The sequence below is a fragment of the Protopterus annectens genome, chromosome 6.part0 (assembly GCF_019279795.1).
Source record: "Protopterus annectens isolate FY-2018-M chromosome 6.part0, PAN1.0, whole genome shotgun sequence".
NCBI lineage: Eukaryota > Metazoa > Chordata > Ceratodontiformes > Protopteridae > Protopterus > Protopterus annectens.
In genome coordinates this window covers 1,999,075,241-1,999,095,911 of record NC_056737.1, presented here as the reverse complement: position 1 = coordinate 1,999,095,911, position 20,671 = coordinate 1,999,075,241, and the positions used below count along the sequence as shown (strand labels likewise).

Here is a 20,671-nt window from a genome sequence, read left to right as displayed (position 1 = left end):
TTTTATGGAAGCGAGTGGGAAATGTTATAAGTTGGTGGAAGCCATGTAGGTGGATACTGAGTTGGGGGGAGTCAGTTGTGAGATTGGACCAATCAGTGTTGACATCACCAAGGATAATTGTCTCATATGGTATGTTGTGGGAGAACCAGGATAGGATGTTTTCAAGAATGGACAGATTGTTACCAGGAGGAAGGTAGATAGAGGCAATTGCAAGTTTTTTGTGGGGATTCAGATGGCAGTTAAGGATGATGATTTCAGCTGGGAGGAAGTCCGGAATTGGGGAAGGGTATGGCAAGAGGTTAAGTTTGTTTGAGTAGAGGATGGCCACGCCACCACCTTTTTTACAGGTCTATCAGATCGGAAGATATTATAACTTGGTGGGAGTATTTTACTATTTGAGATTTGTGGCTTGAGCCAGGTTTCAGATAGGGAGAGGATGTGAGGGGTATTGAGAGCTCTCCATGAGTGCAGCTCAGTGACTTTATTTGCTAGACTCTAAATATTCAATGAGTAAATAGTTAAGTATTTGGATGGAGATGATTGTTGTGACTGAGGTTGGTGACTGTTAGAGGAGTAAGATGGGGACAGTGTAGAGGTAGTTTTGGGGAGAGAAGAGGGGCCAGGGTTGGGATGGATATCTCCAGAACAAAGTAGGTTTTTAGTGAGGAGAGAGTGTGTAGCAGATGCTAGATGGAGTTTGTATAGTTTTGATTTAGCTTTGTGGGAAGATTTAAAAACCTGTATTATGGATACTTTATATAGACTTAAGATAGAGGTAGTAAAGAGATTAGGGGAGATAGTAAAAGATAAAGTAGTTGGATATATGTTGTATGAGTGAGAAGTTGGTGAACATAGGAGTGGGTCAGAGAGATTGGAGTGGTAAGAGGTGGAGATAGAGAGAATAAGGAGTAGTGTAGAAGATATTAAAAAATAATACATGTTGGAATAAAATATGGTCAGATAGAGTAGGTAGAGACAGTGGTATAGAGGAAGTAGTGTTGACAAGATTGACAGATTAGTAAGGTGGTTGTGGAAATAGGCAGGAAGTGGAATTGTAGTGGCTAGTGGGACAGGAAGTGGGGGAAAGTTAGGTATAAAGGTAATTGTATCTATCCTTTGAGTTAAATGTTTCTTCCTAGAAAAAAAAAAAACAGAACACCCTGGGTCAACCTACTCACCTTTGCTCTTTGCCTTTCCATATCCTTTTTTGTTCAAGAAGGATATATGATGTTATAATCGATTGAACATTGTATATCTGGCTATATCTGTACTTCTTGTACACATTATTATGTTGGCAAGACTATTAGGCAGCTTAGATATAAAATCAGGGAACGCATTAGGACTATAAAGAAAAAAATTATAACACTTTATTTAAACATAGTTTGAAATGTCAAGCTTTCAGAAAGTTTTACTTCACAGTACTCAAGCAGTAAAATCCACTGGGTTTATTAATGGGTGTAATGATGTTTTAGAAGCAAGAGAGCTTGTTTGGCAAATTTGTCTTAGAGCCGACCAGCTCCCAGGCCTTAATGAATTCACTAATATTAAATGTCTTTGAAAACTCAAGTTGTTAAAATAGTAAATAAAAGCTTATAAGGTAGAATTTTTTAGTATAAAATGACAATTGGCATTTATATGTATTAATTTATTGTAAAATTGATTATTTATTATTTAATTTATTGTGAAATGGTTGATTATACGAACATATAATCAAATTTAAGTGTTGTGATAGGATGAGATTGAATGGTTTTGGCACGTGATCCTAGTTTTATAGGAAGGATGAACATAGGATGGTTATGTTCTGATGAAGTTCCATTAGTAAAAATAAAGGAACGAAAGCACTAATCTGAGGTTCGGTTTGTTCTTCTATTGCTGTCAGAATTTGTAGCATTGCTGAAGCTGTGTCCATTGGGTGTTGGTTAATACTATGCTTATTTTAACCCAGTTGGTGGTTTAGTTCTTCTGCTGTTATAATCTATTACTACCCATTGATTTGCTGGTCACTTTTGTGTTACATTTTCTGCTTTCTTTTTTAAAGGAAAATAATTAAAACAAGTTATTCTGCATTATTTTATTAGTCTTAATTGAAATTGTTAACCAGGGTAAAGCACTAATCATATATTCAGTCTCTGCTTGGGATAGAATCATGCAGAAATATACGGTTAATTACAATGAAAATCAAAATGTGGCAGGAAAGGAGTATACAAAAATATAATATTACAGGTCTTCTCAAACTTTAAAAAAATCAATAAACATGATTCAAATTCTAAAAAAAAGGTTTTATAAAGACTCATTCAAAATTATAAAAATATCAATAACAAATATTTCTCATAAACAGTGATCTGAATACTCTGTCTTCCTCCCATGCCATCATAAACAAACTAGTATAATTGGGGGCCATAGCTGCCCTATTGCTACACATATCTTTAGCTTGAAAATGTTACCTTCAGAAGTAAAAAATTAGCTAAAATCATATAAAAAATCTCCATAATTAGTCTTCTGCAATGAAAAATCTCCATAATTAATTTTATTTTTAATGGTTGAAAATTATTTTTTTATATAAAACAATCCTCTCTAAACTTAAAGTGGCATCACAGAATAAAGGGGATTTTATAATTTTATCATTTTAATATATATATATATATATATATATATATATGGTTAATCCACATGCCGACAACGAAAACACCAAATACACACACAAACAAACAAACCACATCTTACACAACACAACAACCAAAACAAAACAACACACCACAATCACAACACAAACACACACAAAATAACAAAACCACATCCCCACACACTAAAGCCCACAAAAACAACACAAACACACCTACCAAACCTGCACTAAACCCTCACCTCACCTACTACCACCACTATACCGCCTGACCCACTACCTACCCCCCCCTAACCTAACCTTAACCTTACTTATCCACCTACCCATCCACCACAATACACCTCACACCACCCTACCGCCTAACCTTACTCCTCTATCTCTCTTCCCTAACCCACCTCTAAACCCACTAACAGACGACACTTACCTAAACACCCCTCCCCTACTACCACTCCCTGACCCCCTCTAACCCAAACACATTCACTAACAAGACAACCCATGACACCCGGCCCTTACCCCTTAACTCACTTAACCCACCCCTATCCACACTTACCCTTACTTCGCACCCTAACGCGTCGCTTAACGTCCGGCATACATACTTACAGCCTTTTCCCATTTTTCATCCTCACGCCGTGCTTTCATCCGCCGGGTCGGTCTCTGCACTGTCGATCTTCTGGTCCCCCGTCCCCCGGTCTCTCTTCTTTTCCTTCGCTTCTGGCCTCTCCCATTTCGTGTCGATGTTCCGGCGTGTCGGTGAAGTCAGGTAGAACCATATATATATATATATATATATGTAAAATCAAGTGAATCATTAATGTAAGATATACTTAATTGAGCTACTGTGTTAATCTTCTTGTACACAAAAATGGTCAACACTTCAGTTTTACTTTCTTTACTTGTAACTATAGGTCTCAGAGGAGGGTCCAATTATTCTCTGCATTGCTTTGGTAAGCCAAAAATATATATGCATCTTTTGCATTTTCTAGTCTGAAATAATTGTCCAGCTTGTCATCCACATCCGTGGCTCCAGCAGTTTTGGCACTTTACTTTGTTTTTGGTTTCCTTTGTGCCAATTATCCTTTTGGAATTCGTGGGGTTTGGACACATGTGCAGAAGAGCAGAAGACAATCTGGTGAAGAAGATTTGGAACAGGCAGGAAGAAGATAAGAGGAAACAAGGACGTCCAGCAAAGAGGTGGATGCAGTTTATAAAAGAAGATCTGTGACAGTCAGGCATGAGTTTCAAAAAAGGCAGGAGTGTGGCACTGAATCGAGAGAGCTAGCAACAGTTAACATGATACCCTGACCCCTTTGTAGAAAATGGGAAAAGGGGGGGGGGTTGATGAGGATGTTGATGATGACATATGAAAGAAAAAAATGGCGAAGTTTAAAGAAAAATCTTTCGGCTTCTCCGGGTAGGGACTGCCACAGTGGATCACTAGTCCGCAGATTGATTGGCAATGGAGTTTTTATGGTGACGAGTTGCCAGCCTGGCAATGTACCTTCACAGAAGGCACATACACACACTCACACCTACCTGCATGTCTTTATTAAATAATGTCTTAGTTATGAAAAATTGAAGGATTTAAGCTAACCATGGACAGCAGCACACTTGCTCAGTAGTGGTGTTCAATCTTTATCTGTGATCACTTTCTTGACATGTATATTGCACCTTCTGCCATTGTGTGTGTGTTTATTTATTTAGTTATTTAGTTTGTTTACCAGGTTAGTACACTGATTCTTTGGCTGCACGATTCCCCATCCAAAAAAAAATAAATAAACATTCTGATCGATTGCTTACTCTAAAGTATGCATATATATATTTTAATAAATTTAATGTAATTCTCACCATTATGCACTGCATTGTGAATGAAGAGTGCACCATGGCCACATAACTTAACTGATTAATAAATGAAAAATAAAATAAACATTTCTGAAAATGCAGTAGAACCCTAACTTATCTGATCATCTTAGGAAATGCAAATTCCTCACAACCTCTTACTGGATAAAATCTGGACAAAGCCTGACAAAGTGGGGGACAAAGGCCCAAAACAGGGACATATTTTAAATATTGCCCTTAGAAAGGTGCTACAATAACAGTCTAAAAGACAAATTTATATCATTATGTAGTGACTTCATTCTTCAACTCATCCCTGTAATTTGCCAGAAAATCATAAATTTTATGAGGACCAGACCAAAGATCTGAGGCAAAAACCTGGACAGTTGAGAGGTATACTTCATAGAACCAGTGCTCAGACAGGCAACATATCACAAAGAAAGCAGTAAAACAGTTTAAATCTTTTTTTCATCCCAGTTGTTGGCAATACCATAATAATAAAACAACAGAAATTATGTATATTCCTATACTGATGGATACTTGCACACTCGTTCATCATTTTCCATTCATATGCTGTCCACAATCCCCTCCCATTTGAAAGAATGTGTTTTTACTGAAGTAATATGGCAAACCACAGTGTCTGAAACCATTTTTTAACTCAAGTTACAGAAAAAAAACAGACGGAACCATAAAACAAATTAAAAGATTTTACCGCAATTACGGAAAGACGGAACCGCAACCGTGGCATTATTGCAAGCGGCAGGTGACTGGAGAAATGTTTAACAGTAATGTGTGTGGCAGGTACCAGTTTGTGGCTGGTGGCCTTGTCTTAATCATGGTCATACCATAAGATGAAGATAATTCATTTTTTTCTGGTGATGTGCCTTAACACTTTTTTTCCATTCTGTTTTTTTAACTATGAAGCCAGAATCTGAAATTACTTCCTGCTTTAAACTTCACTCCTCTGCGTTTTTCTTTGAAGCAGCTGCTGCAGGTGATGATCTTACTGAGACGCACATAAACACATTCACACACACACACATAAACAATAAAAAAGTAAAACCACAAGTGGAATAAAAGAAGACAATGGTCAAAGTGGTATTCGATAACTAGCAAAACAGCAAGCCTTGAAATCACCTCCTGTTATAGGTCACAGATTGCTGGATTTGCGATCCTTACTGTTTAAACTGGCATTTACAAATGAGTAAGTGATAGGAACATAAAAACAAAAGGTAGTTGATACCGGGAGCCAAAACGGGATTGGAATTTAAGAGTTACAGGATATTCAAAAAAAAATGATACTGTGGGAGGAAACATTAGTGACGTCTTAAACTGGGCGTTACTTTGGTCAGCAGTAGTGTGGACCCGAATTTTAAACACTGGGATTGCCACTATAAATAAATTAATCTATCTGAAGTTTTTTTTTTTTTCAAACCAGTCAAGCTCACATCCCCATAATACCGTGAACAGTTTTCCATTATAATTATTAAATGATGCAAATACATGTTTGCATGTGTTAACATTATCAAAAAATGTCCCACAGGTGTCTCATTCATGCTTATGCCACAAAGGATTCTTAGAAGGAAATTGCAATATGTGTTGTTGTGCTTATAGTATTAGATATGTTTCTATTTTTTTCTACTACATACTTGATGTGCTGATCATGTTTTAGTTTAGTGTCTAAAATTACCTCTAATATTTTGGGGTGGATCACCTTTTCTGTAGCTGTTTTGTTTGTGGTTATACTGGTAAAGCCAACTGAACTTTTATGTTTTGTATTGGAGGCAAGGATGATGATGATGATTATGGCGTTTATCATAAGAAAAGGCTCATTTCTCCATTGTTGTAGTTTGTTGAAAGTTTGCTATGTTTTCATTTGAAGTTGGATAGGGGTGTTGGCTACGTAGAGTAATGTTCAGTCATCTGTATAATAAATAATTTTAACAATTTCTGCTACTTTAAGTGTGTCCTTGCTGAATGTGTTAAGCTGATAGAGGCCAGTGATAAATCCTTGTGGAAAGTATTCTTCAGCTATAAGGGAGGAAAGATGAATGAGCATTTTTCCATCTAACTGACTGATCTGTCAGACAGACAGCTTTGAAGGCACTTTGTAGTGTTGCTTGTGTCTAGTTTAACAGGTCTATTGTTATGGGTCCTGTGTTAAAAACATGTATGTTTAAAACAACAGACGTAATGAGCTTGTTTTTATTTAGTTCAGAATTAACTGCATTGGAAAAGCATGAAGTATGGTACATTTCCTGTAGCTGGGGCATAAGTTGGACTGAACAGATGATAGTAAATTGTAAATCCTATAGGATTTTATTATTAAAATATTCCTTAGCATTTTGGAAAATGGAGATCAGATAGCTATAGGTTTGTAGTTAGTAAGGCTGTGATCTTGGCCTCCTTTATGTATTGGAATTATGCAGGACTGTTTCTATAGACTAGGCATGTACTGTTCATTGGTGTACCTGTTAACGAGGATGCTTCTTAACCAGGCCTTACTGTCAGCAGCTATACACAGACATTTTGATAGGATATTGTCTGCTGCTAAGGTGGATGTTTGCAGTTTTATTTTTAAGCAATTAAAAATCCTTAAATGTGCCTCATTATGTTGCAAAACACTGCAAATAGCAAACGTCACAAAGAGAGCAGAAATTTAAACAAGTGCAAGACCAAATCTTTTATGTAGGCAGGAGAGGTTTGCAGTTTATTAATTCATTATCAAAGTACTATAAAAAGTAGCAAATAAAGACATACACTGCTGTTATGTTGAATCCACTCGGTTGCCTTCTGTCAAAACACTTCAAGGATCCACTCATCCAACAATATGATAGGATGAAGAGTATTTAAAATAAATAACAAGCAAAGCTTCAGTTTGTCAATATGTACAAAAACACTGAAATATACACTTCAAACGCAAAAACATATAGAGCACAGTAGCTCACTGATTCTTCACCCCCACCCTGGCTTGGTCTCCTTAAGGCATAGTTATCAAGCTTTTAGTACTGGAAAGTGGATCATAGGGGAATGTCATTTGAGTCAAGAGGGGCTTGGGATCGGAAGGAGGTTGGTATGAGTTTCGTGGTGATGAGATGGTAGGTAAAGTATAACGAGTCTGCAATATGGACTTTACTGATACAACAGTGGCATGCAACACTTAATGACAAAGGAGTTTTGTCAAATGTACAACTGCACTAGCTTTATGGTATGGAATAGGTGCAACCCCATAAAACTTAAGGTATATGTAACTGAGCTCAGAATTTCCAGTCTTGGAGTGAACAGTAGGTCAACAAAGAACTACAGACATTTATGTCACAGATCAAGGGCCAGTACAGTAACCCAATAGAGAATTAACATTTTCCAGAGCAGCAATTGTGAGCACTGTCTGAGATAAAAGGGAAGCCAGTATGTTACAAGATCCACTGCAGGTACTGTAGGAGACATCGTATATGTAGCACAGCTGATGGAAGAGGCCATTTAAACCAGTGTATAATAAACATGCATGACGTGCTCCGACCTACTTCTAAAAACCCAATCAGCCTTCTCTAAAACTGAAACCTGGATGGAAAACAATCATCTGGCCCTAAATGCAAATAAAACTAAACTGGTGTTCTTTTCTCCCTCTAGAAACTCCCCTATTGACAAAAACTCCTTCTCTGTACTCAGCCAGAATAACGTCCCCATCAAAATTGTATCAAATACTAAACTGCTCGGTGTTATCATTGATGAACATGTAAAATTTGACACCCATATCCAAACTATCATCAAAAAAACACATAAAAAGCTAGGACTGCTATACAGACACAACTGCTACCCTCCCTCCATCAGAAAATCCCTAGACTCCTCCTACCTTTTCCCCTGTCTCATGTACGGCACTCCTCTGCTAACCAATCTCCAACTCGACCTACAATCAAAACTAGAATCCTGCTACAACAAAATAAGCAAATTTGCCACCAATTCAAAAAACTCATCCCACCATTGCCACTCTCTCCATATTCTGCAGTAGCTCAAACTACCTAATTACCTGAACTTCCTCAAACTCATCGCTGCCCACAAGCTCATCTTCAAACCTTCCAGCTGCCCGTCTCTCACTACCGGCTTAACCCCCTATATTCCTAACCACTCACTCAGATCAGAAAACCAAAACTTCCTACAAATCTACAAACCCTCACAACCCCCTGGCCACCTCCTGCTATCCTACTCCATATCTAAACTATGGAACTCTCTCCCTTCGCAATACTCCAAACCATACCAACTTCAAATCTCTCTTGTTCTCCCACCTATCTTCAAAATGGACATGCCCATGCCACTCTTCAACATAACTTCCCCCTCTAGCTACTCTCATCTCCATCCCCTGCTACACCTACTTCTCATACCATTACTTTGTCTACTACTATACTCCATTAAACCACTTCCCCCAGCTACACTCAGTTCCACCCCCTGCTACACCTACTTCTCATACCATTACTTTGTCTACTACTATACTCCATTAAACCACTCCCCCAGCTACACTCAGCTCCACCCCCTGCTACATCTACTTCTCATACCATTACTTTGTCTACTTCTACACGCCATTAAACCAGTACTGGACAGCCTTCTGTTGCACCTTGGCTAACCTTGTTAGATTTTCTTATATCAGTAAATGCATCTAACTTTGTACATACAAAATTTCCAACAGTATCCTATTATTTGTATTTCTTTGCATGATTGTATTATACCTCATATGTATTATGCTGTATTCTCAGTCTGATTTAGATGATTCTACTGCTTTGCGTATGCTTGTAATTGTTCATTGGAGCTTTTTTCCCTGGGCCTCCACTGAAAACGAGCTCTTCTTGGCCCAGTGGACTTCCCGGTCATCAAACTGAAAATAAATAAATAAATAAAATACCGTATACACTCAACAAGCTCATTTGATACCTAATAATCTGTCTGTATTGCAGTATGAGAAACATTGCATCTGAAGAAATGCCTCTTGCTTGCATAGTTATAGTATGGAACCATGCATGTGGATCTGATAAAAATGTTTTACCTCCCTAAACAACTGCAGCTTTGTGTATTCATCTATGGCTTGTGATCCAGCTCACACATGTATTTCATTCATGCATTCACTTTATCCTGTTCATAGTTACAGGAGAAACAATCTATCTCTATTTTCAGTGGGTGCAAGACAAAGAACCAATCCTGGGTGGGACATCAATCCATTGGAGGATATTTGCATACACACACACACACACACACACACACACACACACACACACACACACACACACACATACACTCCTATGGGTAATTTGGAGGAGTGCTATGCAGAAAAAATTGCATGCAGAACTTGCAGGGGGGGGATCTGTCTTGGAACAAACTGGAGAGCCATGTGCTGTGAGTGTCACACAAGTCATCACTGACTCTACCGTCATGTGTATTTAATGCAATGGTGTTTCAATGCAGCGAGTTTCATCACAGTGCAATGTATGTGCAATTTTGAAAAAAACTCCAGAGGTGAATACCTTACTAGAAGTTCAAAAACTCAAATGGCAATTGTTTTTAAATGCTGATGCACATCTTGAATTGAATAATAGTCTTAATATCAAATAGTGATGCCATGTTTTTAAAAGTCTTTTTGGCGGTCTGTTTGGATTGGTTGACCATTTTGTTTTTTAATACACTTGCATCTTTTGCAATATATTTTGTTTCTGAAGAAGTTCATATGTTAAACCTGAACAAAAGCACTAGTTTATTTTCCAGTAGTTGTTCTTTCTACCATCAGTCTAAGAAGTTTTTATTTTTTAATGTATGTGCAAGCCGCCGGTAATTTTTTTGAGTTTTTTCTCAATTTCTTTACTGTTGTGTAATGATGGAGTTGGTATATATCATTTTGTAGGGTGTGGGAGCTTGCCCCCCTGCAAAAAAAGATTATTTGTGTTTTTTTTATTTTTTTAGCTCACCATTTTTCGGTATATAATTTGCAGTGAACAGTGAGCCGAAAGTTAGTGCTCCACATTCAGAGAAGTAAACTGCTTTGAGCTAACTATTGCACTCCTGTCTTGCCTGTGTATCCAGTCCCCTGACATAATTTTTTTTTCTACTTCCCCAGATGTGTGTACTTTTATTTATACCACACACTGCTGGCTGCCTTTTAATACACTGGCTTAAAGCTCCCAAGAAGCAAAATATTTGCAAATGAGCATTATTTTTTGTCCCTGTAGTTGTACATTATTTTAAAGCTAATTGCAAAAAAAATTTGCTTTGTAAATCAACAGATAGCTTTAACAGTTAGTGTAAGCACATGATCATGGGTCATACTTTATTTTCTGAATAGTTAATTTATAAATTTGAATTATTTAGTAGGATATATTTAAAATGTTAAGAAATTATATGCAGTTATGCTAAAAAGGGATTGTTACATGTATTCTGCATGCTCGCAAACTGTAGCTAAAATGTGATGTTTCTCTGTGTGTTTTCTCTAGGTCAGTCACCACCCTCCTGTTTCTGCCTGTCACTGTGAATCAGAGAATTTTGTTTTCTGGCAAGGTACTCTTTAAATTAAAAAAAAAACACTTTTAATAAAAAGGTTTAAAGAAATGTATTGTGTAGAAATAAGTTAATGTAGCCTTCCAAGATACAAGTAGAAATATGCAGTTTTGCCTCTACTTAAGTGTTTCACATGGGTGAGAGTTAAGCATAAAAGACATCTGCCTAACAAAGATGAGGTATTCCCTACAAGTTGCACCACATACTCCATAAATGAAAAGGAAGTTAAAATATTAATTGATAGTAAGTTATAATGGCAAAGGCACAGGTCAGCCCCCATACTAAAAACACAATTGGCTAAAGCTTTACAGAGAAACTATTTTAAAGCTGCTCTTAAAAAGAGTTTCATTAAGGTTAATGAAGTGATTGAACTTGGAAAATTAGTAATCAGAAAATTACATTCAGACTTATTTGCATTGTTGTAATTAATGTTCTAGACATGAGGTGGAAGAACAAATTCTGGGGAAAATCCATGGAAATATTACCAATTGGAAGAGTAAATTTAACACTTACCAAGTAAGTAATCCTTATTAAGTTATTTTTCTTTAATCTGCTACTTTTGTGTTTAGACTTGAATGCTGAATTCCTTCATTGCAATGAGAAGAATATAAAATGGCAGGGTATAGATGTTTTGTACCAACTCCTAATACACTTGATTCTAGCATTTTGTATTTATATTCTTAAGTTTTTATCTAAACAGACATTTTGTGTAACTTGGTATAACCAAAACAGCTACTTGCTGAAACATTTAGTGATTCAGCTTAGAAGGATGATGAAAAATAAGATAAAACAATAGCAGAGTAGTTTGGAATTTGTCCAGTTAAACATAGTGAGTTGGATTCTTGAATTTTGAATGAGTTGCTCAGCAGAGCAATGAGGAAATAAGGGAATTTGTTGTCTTGGACAATACATATTTTGGTACCACCAGAAAGTGAAAAAAGAAAGTTTAATAGCTTACAGGCTGTCTATTAAGTAATTGTGATTGTTTATAGATACCTTGTTTAGCAGCTCACAGTTTGCAATTAACTATTCAAAGCTGTGATTGTTTGTAGAAACTTTGCAAACTATTCTGTTTAAAAAGCAAAAAAAAAAAAAACAAGCTAGTTTGACAACTTGCAAGCTGTCTATTAACTTTCAGTCGCATAACTGACACCTTTTGCAAGTGTTTGTTGCCCCCTACCAGTTGGTGCCTGAGGCAGATGCCTGCTCATCTCACCCTCTCATGCCTCTCAACTGACCAAGATTTCACAGAATGTCCACATTTCTGCTTCATATTTTTGGTCTGTTGCTCATAAAATGTGCAGTTTTCTGACAAATAAGTGAGGATTGAAGTCACTGAGTAGAGAAAATTATTTGAGTTTCAGACTTCATATCCTTCAGAAGAAAGCATGCTAATGCAAAACTTGTTATGTTATTAACTTTCTGTTTTTCTAAGCAATATTTAAAATGTGTCCCTGATTTGGGACTTAGTCCCCTCAATATTTTTGGCTTTGTACGGAATTCTAGCAATACGAGGTTGAGAGGTATGCACGCTTGCTACACCAATGTTAATCAGTAATTGTTAAAATGGCAAACCAAGAAACATTGGCTTACTCTTCTGAATCAAAGTGCCGTAAACCCCAAGATAATACACTTCTTGTTAATAAGAGGAATATAAATGACCTCTCTATACTACATAAAGTTCATGACCTAGTAGCTTGCTTTGCACTGTTCTGTCCCAAGTGCAATGCAAAACAAACAAAATGTTTTGTGTCCATTACACATCTGTGTAAGTGTAGATATGAACTGGGGATGTTTTTGTAGAAAAGACTGGGCAGGGTGAAGTAAAGTGTCATGATTTGTCATTTATACAAAGATAACATTTCTGAGGTAGAAAAGCTTTATAGCACAGTTATGTAAAGATCCTTCATTACTCCAGAAAATTTGAAATGCAATACAGCTCAATCCCTTTTCATGAGCCACTTTTTATATCATGTCATGCATGTTATAAATAAGCAGCACAGCATAAAGCACAAAGTGTTGTGTGTACCATCTAGGGAATTGACAGCACCACATATAGCTGAAGGGTAGTAAACATGTATGAATACTTTTATCGGAGACATGGCATAGTAGAGAGAGAGCTGGAAGGATTGCATTTTTTTATTTACACAATTATCAAAGATGTGACAGAAAGAGGCAGGTGAGAACTGTGCTTTATTTATTATGTCAGTAATGAGTAGGAACTGTCAGTGGGGTAATGTGTGAAGAAGTTGTTATTTAAGCAGTGATCAGTGACATGACATGACAACAATGTAGAAGTGGGAGATGGCTTTATATTACCTGACAGTGATCACAGACATAACAGGAGAGGTGGGTATACTGGATATATTTACAAATCAGACGTGACAACATGGATGGTAGGAAGGGGGTATAGTTGAGGTTTGTGCACCATCACACCTACTTATCTTGCTTCGTGAGTAAAAACTGCCATTGTGTCTCCAAGACAAAGTAGGATCTGGGCTTTACTGCTGTGGAGTGTTAAAGAAGTCGTTGCTGAATCTGAGGAAATAACATCAATGATAAAATGCATCTGAAGAAGGTCTGCTACAAGTGGTCATGTGTTATGAGCTCACAACACACTTGCTCACTGCCAGTTTCTCTAAATGGCAGGTATCCTAACTCTCACTAGCACTATCCTATTTTAATTATTTAGCCCTCCCACCACCCAATCCTATGGACCTTGCATGCTGTCTATGAGGAAATTACTTTTCTAATTATAACCTTATGATCTCTGTCTTTCTGGGATATCCTTGGTTTCCTCTTTCACCCTAAAAACATAGTACTTGGGCTGACTGGTTATTTAAACAACAATAACAATAATAATAAATTATTAATTATAATAATAGTGATGATGATGCTAATAATAATAAAAATAATAATAATAATAATAATACATGGTTATTAGGGTTGTACTATGAATTATTTCCTTACCAGATCACCCCTGTAAGGTAGGTGCCTCTTGTTGTGCAGTATTTTTCCAGTTAACACTGAAATGCACTCAAAAGATTCTGGTACTAAATCATTTTTATCCTTGCATATATACACACAGACACACACACACACACACACATATACATATAATATATATATATATATACATATATATATATATATATATGTGTGTGTGTGTGTGTATGACTGCTGTACAAGTTATTGCTGCACACAATTAATCATGTTGTGAAATGGTGGTGTTTTCCATCACTGGTACAGTTAGCCAAATTAGGAAATGGTTGATGTTCATTATTTAGACCATTACATAGGTTTATAGGTGTGTACTAGGCTAATGGCCCTGGAGCCTTTACAAGCCTAGCCCACAGAAGTGCACTGGCATTGTGCCACCCAATGTTAGTTCCCAGTGCCTCTATCAAGTAGAGCCACTGGAGTGATCCCCGGGGTGAACTTTCTATTTCCCATCCACTCATCATGATTTCTCTTGAACAGGACCAGTGAGGTGCTCTGTTTGACATGTATGGGAAGTCTATTCCATAGCATGGGCAGTCTTTGAGTTATGAACCTGTCCCTCCAGCATGTTCTGTTGATTGTGGTAATGAGGTTGAGCTCTCAGGAGCATGTGGTGCAGAGGGATTGGGATTACTTTAGATGTACCATGTATAACAGAACTGGGTCAGACATGGCTTTGTAAGTCAAGCAGAGCTCGCCTCTTAGTAGACAATATGAGACAGAGAATAGCTGGAGTTTTTTGAGTCTGTCCATGTAGGACATCTGTTTAAGGCCTAGGATCCTCTTGTGAGGTACTTTTCTGGCCTTTCCAGCTGTTGCATGTGTCTAGTGAGGTACATGCCAAATGGGGTACTATACTCGATGATTGGCCTAATGAGGGAAGAGTAGTGAGAGATGATGACCTCTTTCTTCCTGGATGCAAAACCTTTGGTAATGAGATGTGCCACATAGAAGGACTTTCTGACCACAGTGGCAATGTGGTGGTCGAAGGAGAGGTTGCTGTCAACCTGTCTCCTCTGATCTCTTATAACACCTTCAGTGTTTAGTGGGCTCCCATTGATGTGGTAATTAGTGGGAGCTGAGTATTTCCCAAAGGGGATGATGACACTTTTTTTTTGGCATTAAGCTTAAGGCCATAGTTTCAACACCAGTCATTGGTCCAATGAGGCCTTTCTGTAGGATGTCTACATCACTTGGGGAGTTAATAATGGCTCCCAGCTTGCAGTCGTCTGTGGAGTTGATCAGCCAGAGTCCCTTTGTGTTGGCCTGGACATCCAAGAAGTAGATGCCAAACAGGGGAGGACCCAGGACCAATCGGTAGTCTGACTTGGAGTCCGCTACTTTCACACTGTGGGTTATATCTGTGAACCAATTTCCAACCCACCTAGTGATATAGGGTTTGATGCCTAGTTTGGTGAGTTTGTCAATAATTCCTGAGTGGGGAATGGTATCAAAGGCCTTGGCCAGATTGAGGTAGGCTGTATGAACTCCTTTGCCCTCATCCACAGCTCTGGTTACTGACTCAAAGAAGTCAACCAGGTTGAGCAAGCATGATCTACCTTTTACAAAACTAAATTGCGTGGGATCTAGAATTTGGAGATTCCCTATATATTTGTTAATTAGGTCCATGATGATGGGCTCCATAACCTTACATTATCAGACTCGTCAGGTTAATGGGGCAATAATTCCCAGGGTCTGTAGTCGCTCCCCCTTTATGGAGAGAGATGAATGTAGCAGTGAGCCATTCGGTAGGGACAAAGCCTGAGGTGAGACTGTGATTGAACAGGGCACACAGATGTGGTGCCAGTTCACTTTGTAGTTTATGTAGAACACATCCAGGGATATTGTCGGGTCCCATGGAAGCTGTATTCTTGGCCTTGGACAATGCAGCTTTAACCTGTGCTGCAATAATTCTGGGTGCCTGCCATTCCTCTGATACTGTGATTAGTCCTTTAGGGGGGAGAGATGGGTATGTGTTGGCAGTGAATCTGTCGGCCAGTATGCTTGCAATATCTGTTGGCTCAGTATAGGAGGTACCATTGTGCAGTAACTCAGAGCAAACCTGGGTATTGCTGTGGAGATTCTTGATATAACTATAGAAGGCTGTGTGGTTGTTTTTAGTGTCTGCTGCAATTCTTTCTTCATAGCTGGCTTTAAAGGTTTTGATGAGGGATCTTAACTTTTAGTTGAGGCTAATAAGGGAGTTTTTCCAGTCTTGGGACTTCACTGTTTTCTGCAACAGTTTCTTCCTTCTGTTGTAGAGTTTATTAATGGCAGGGGACCACCAGATTTGCTTCCTTTTTTGGTTTTGTTGGGTATGGCTAGTTCCATGCATTTATGTACATGTTTGTACAGTGCATTGGTGTATGATTTGGCAGTCATGCATCTATTTTCCATTGACATGAGTGCCGTGAAGTTAGCCACCTCTATTTTTAGGAGCCCAAAGTCAGCTTTGGAGAAGTTTATCATGGTGGTTACCTTTGCGGGGGGGTATGTGATATGGATTTCCATGGTGATTAGTTTGTGATCGGATCTAACCAGGGAGGAATTGACTATTGGTGTAGAGCAATGATTACCCATGTTTGTAATAACTAGGTCAATGATGTTGCTTCCTCTAGTGGGGATATGAATGAGCTGGTTCAGGGCATTGGAATTGATGAATTCCAGGAAGTGTTGGGCCACTGTATTGGTGCATGAATAGTTTTCCCAATTGATGGAGGGGTAGTCTCCTAGTATTGGGTTGGACCCTAATAGTTTCCAGGGTGATTAGGAATGTGGAGTGAGAGTCTTGGGACATGGTTGGGGACCTATAGCAGGCTGTGACCTGAATCCCAATCTTACCCAATGTTAGTTGTACCAGATGCGTTATGCTGGGCTACTAGTCTGGAGGTGTGCATATCCTTTATGGATATGGAGACACTACCGCTTTTGGAGCTTTGGTCCATGTTCTGGGGAAGAAAGGTGTGGAATGAGTTACAGCCTGTTAGTGCAGGATTGCTTTCTGCTGCTTTAAACCAGGTCTCCATCACAGCAGAAATATCGATGTTCTCCATTTTGAGGAGTGCTTTGAGCAAGTGCATCTTGAGATTTAGACTTCTAGCACTGAGCAGCATGACCCTCAGATTGCATTTATTTATAGCTGTTCTGGTGGTAATTTGGTGTTTGGAACATCACCTAAAAAATGCACTATAGGGGTGGCAAGAGCCTTAGGCAGTATCCGGAAACACAGGAGTGACAGATGCAGGCCATCTCTGGCAAAGCATCGGGGAATGTCAATCATGTCATCCCAAGCAGACAGATACAGGATCCCCTTAGAATGACACCAGAAACTTAACCAATTGTTGAAGTCAATCATTTTCTGCTTTTACTGAGGTATCATTTTGGTATCATTTTGGGTGATGGTAGGATGCTGCTCAAGGCTAAAGTCATACCTGCCTGGGCCACATAATCCAAGAGCTCCTCCATGTCCCTTTTCATGTAGTCTAGGGAGGTGCATCTCAGGTCATTCACACCCACATGGACAGTGAAAGAGTCATACTTGTTGTAGAGTGACCAGAGTGCATGTGTTATGTGTCGGATTCTGGCACCTGATAGACAGCTGCCTGTTACCTTCTCCTTATTCAACCTAGTGAGTGGGACATCAGTTTGCCTCACTATCTAGTCACCTATGATTAGTGTATTGGGCAAGCTGTTTAGCCTTAGGGGCTTAGGTTGAAGTGAGCTATGTGTCTTGTGGTTTGTTCTGTGTTGTGGTGGTCGAGTGTATTTCTGCCTTGGAGGTCTCTTCTGTTTGGTTAGATTTCTGTTGAGAGCCTCCACAAAGGTGGGTGTGTGGTTTGTGTTTTTATGTGAGAGCTGTATTGGTGAGTGTTCCGGAGGGCTATGTGTTGCATGTGGTGTGGTGCAGGTGTTGACCTTCTCCTCTTGACCAGCTATTCCGGTCTTGGCTTGAGAGGGCATGGCTTCCAATTTGGATATATAAGTGCATCTCTCACAAGTCTGAGTGTTGGGATGTAAGAGGAGGGGGTTGTCTATGTACATGAGGCAGTTGCTACACTGCTGCAGAATGCCCAAGTTCACCAGGTTAATAGGAGAAAGCGCAGGGAACTGACCTTTAGACATGCCAGGAGTGGTGGTCATTATTCCTAAGTATTGGAGCTGTTTCCTTATATATTCCTTTTACAGGAAAAATGTCACTCAAGGTGTCTGAGTCTGTACAGAGCATTGCCAAACACTTGAGGAGAAACTAATACGTAGTCCCTGAAAATTTAAGGATGAAGTATTTAGGCAGATATTCTGAAGTAAGAAACAAATGAAGCAGTACTTACTGAAAAATAAAGAATTAACTTGCCAAGAATGATGAAGAGAGGGGAGTCACATGAATGGCTACTGCCTGGCTGCTACCAATGCTGGTCTCACCACAGATTCATTTTGTTGGGATGCAATGCTCTTTTGCTTCTTCTCTCGCCAGAAACAAAATGTTAGCACCAATCCCAAGAAGAGAAGCAGGTCATGGCCTGTTTGGTGATCCACAGTCTTGTCCCAGATGATATAGTGGTCTGCAGGCTTGTAGCCTTTTTCTGGCAGATGCCTCGAATAGCAACCAGACCAATCAGGAACGCTAAGCACAGACACTCACTCTCTAACCAGAAAGAGTCAGGAATCAATGCACTCTGCTCCTACTCTCACCAGGATCAGAATATAAGCACAGATTCCAAGCTGTCACCTATAAAGCAGTTATTTGGCTTTCTGGTGATCAGCAGTCTCCAGGAAATAATGTAACTGCACTCATTCTCTCACCAGGAAAAAACAGCACTAATCCCAAGATGATTACTGAGAGGCAGAATGTGGGCTCTCCAATAACTGGTGGTCTTGCAATAGATGCTTAAAGGTAAGATGAAAAAAAAAAGAAAAAAAAACAAGTTCAAGAGTTTTTATTCTGTAACCCTGGAGTTAGTATATTTAATTTCTGGGATTACTGGGGGCTAAAGCCATTATTTTGTTGTACTTTCCGTAATTATATTTGCTATTACTTTTTTACTATGATTTTAGTGGTGATTAATGGTAATTGACGGTGAGTTTGTTCAAGGTTCTGTGTTTCAATCAAACTCACTGGTGGTCATTCATTGTAAACTGATATATACATATATACACATACACACACACACACACACACACACACACACACACACACACACACACACACACATATATATTTATATGTGTATATTTAGATTGATATCGATATACAGATGTATAGAAATATACAGATGTGTATATATATATATATATATATGTGTGTGTGTGTGTGTGTGTGTGTGTGCGTCTACATTTATTTATATCTATATCTGTATCTATATATTGTATATCAGAAAAAGTCTGTTGTTGTGCGTCTACATTTATTTATATCTATATCTGTATCTATATATTGTATATCAGAAGAAGTCTGTTTTTGAAGTCTGTCATATATGTGTAATTCCAACTCCTCAGTTATCAGCTCCTCTGTCCCTTGCCTTCTCTTTATAATTGTTGCCACTGCTACTTTCTGTATCCTTTCTGCAATATTTCATATCTTCACAGTTCTATTTTAGGATTTTTTCCACTGTAACTATAACTGCCATTTTTCCACAGTTTCATGAAGTGCAGTCACATTTTGTATTTCTTCAGAAGTGAGCCATTTTCTCCAGCCATTCAATATAGCTGAGCCCTTCCATCCTTCTGATTTCCCTTGTTAGCATGTCTCCATCCTTTGTGCTACAGCAAGGCTTGTTTTCCTGCAGGTCCTCCAAATCTGCATGTAAAACTATAGCTTTGTCTGATCCATGTACGGTGTAATGGCAGAATTACATCTCTGTTCTAAGACTCTTCTGTAAAGATACATTGTAGCATCCTGTTTGCCTTGGACTTAGTTTTTCCCCTATACACCTGATTGTCTAATAAAGCTCTTATCACATTCTACTTCCAAGTCCTTTTCATGATCAGAATATCCTAGCAGCACCCTCTAGACTGTAACTCATCTGTATAACATACCTCTATTGTTTTCTCTACATGCACCATCCTCTTGCATTTCTCTAATTTAAATTTCTTTAGCCAACTGTCTCCCTGTCTAGGCAGCCTTTTTTAGGTCTTCCCCTATATTCATTTTCAAACATCTTATTGTGACCCTGATTTTGGATATATTTGCAGATAATTTTGTTTTTTCTGAAAGATTCCACCATATTAAAGACAAATCTGCTGAAGAGCACTAGGCTGAGGACCAATTCCCCATGTGACACATCCCTTGTTACCATCCCACCCCCAAGCAGGGTAGCATTTACCACCAATTCTTAGTCATTGCACCATGTTTCCTCTTAGCCCTAGTCCTTTGAAATTGCTCAGAAACCTTCCATGGAGCACTGATTCAAAAACTTTGCTAAAGTAAGTGTAAAATAGCCTCCCTATTGAAGTGTTGGCACTTGTAATGTTTCGTGCCAACAGTCTGGAAAAAATGGTTGAAAACTCAAGATAAGAGCAAATCTCGAAGAACGCTTTTCTTCTTTAAAATTATTTTCTGCAAAGGGGAAACCCCCCCCCCGCACCACCACCCCAAGCTACTAACTCTGAAATAGTCATACCTTGGAGAAAAGGGAATATTCTGAGAAATGACCAACTCAGAATAATATATATATATATATATATATATAT

At 38.5% G+C, this 20,671-nt stretch overlaps 1 protein-coding gene across 2 annotated transcripts in view; it reads left to right on the top strand.

Annotated features, from left to right (window-relative positions):
* OSBPL6 (oxysterol binding protein like 6) overlaps positions 1-20,671 on the top strand; it is a 1,023,860-nt gene that overhangs the window by 800,562 nt on the left and 202,627 nt on the right. For both annotated transcript variants that reach the window (XM_044075314.1, XM_044075313.1), the window contains 2 exons: positions 10,924-10,987; positions 11,425-11,503. In XM_044075314.1, the coding sequence (XP_043931249.1) occupies positions 10,924-10,987; positions 11,425-11,503 (143 nt within the window). The remainder of the gene's footprint in view (positions 1-10,923; positions 10,988-11,424; positions 11,504-20,671) is intronic.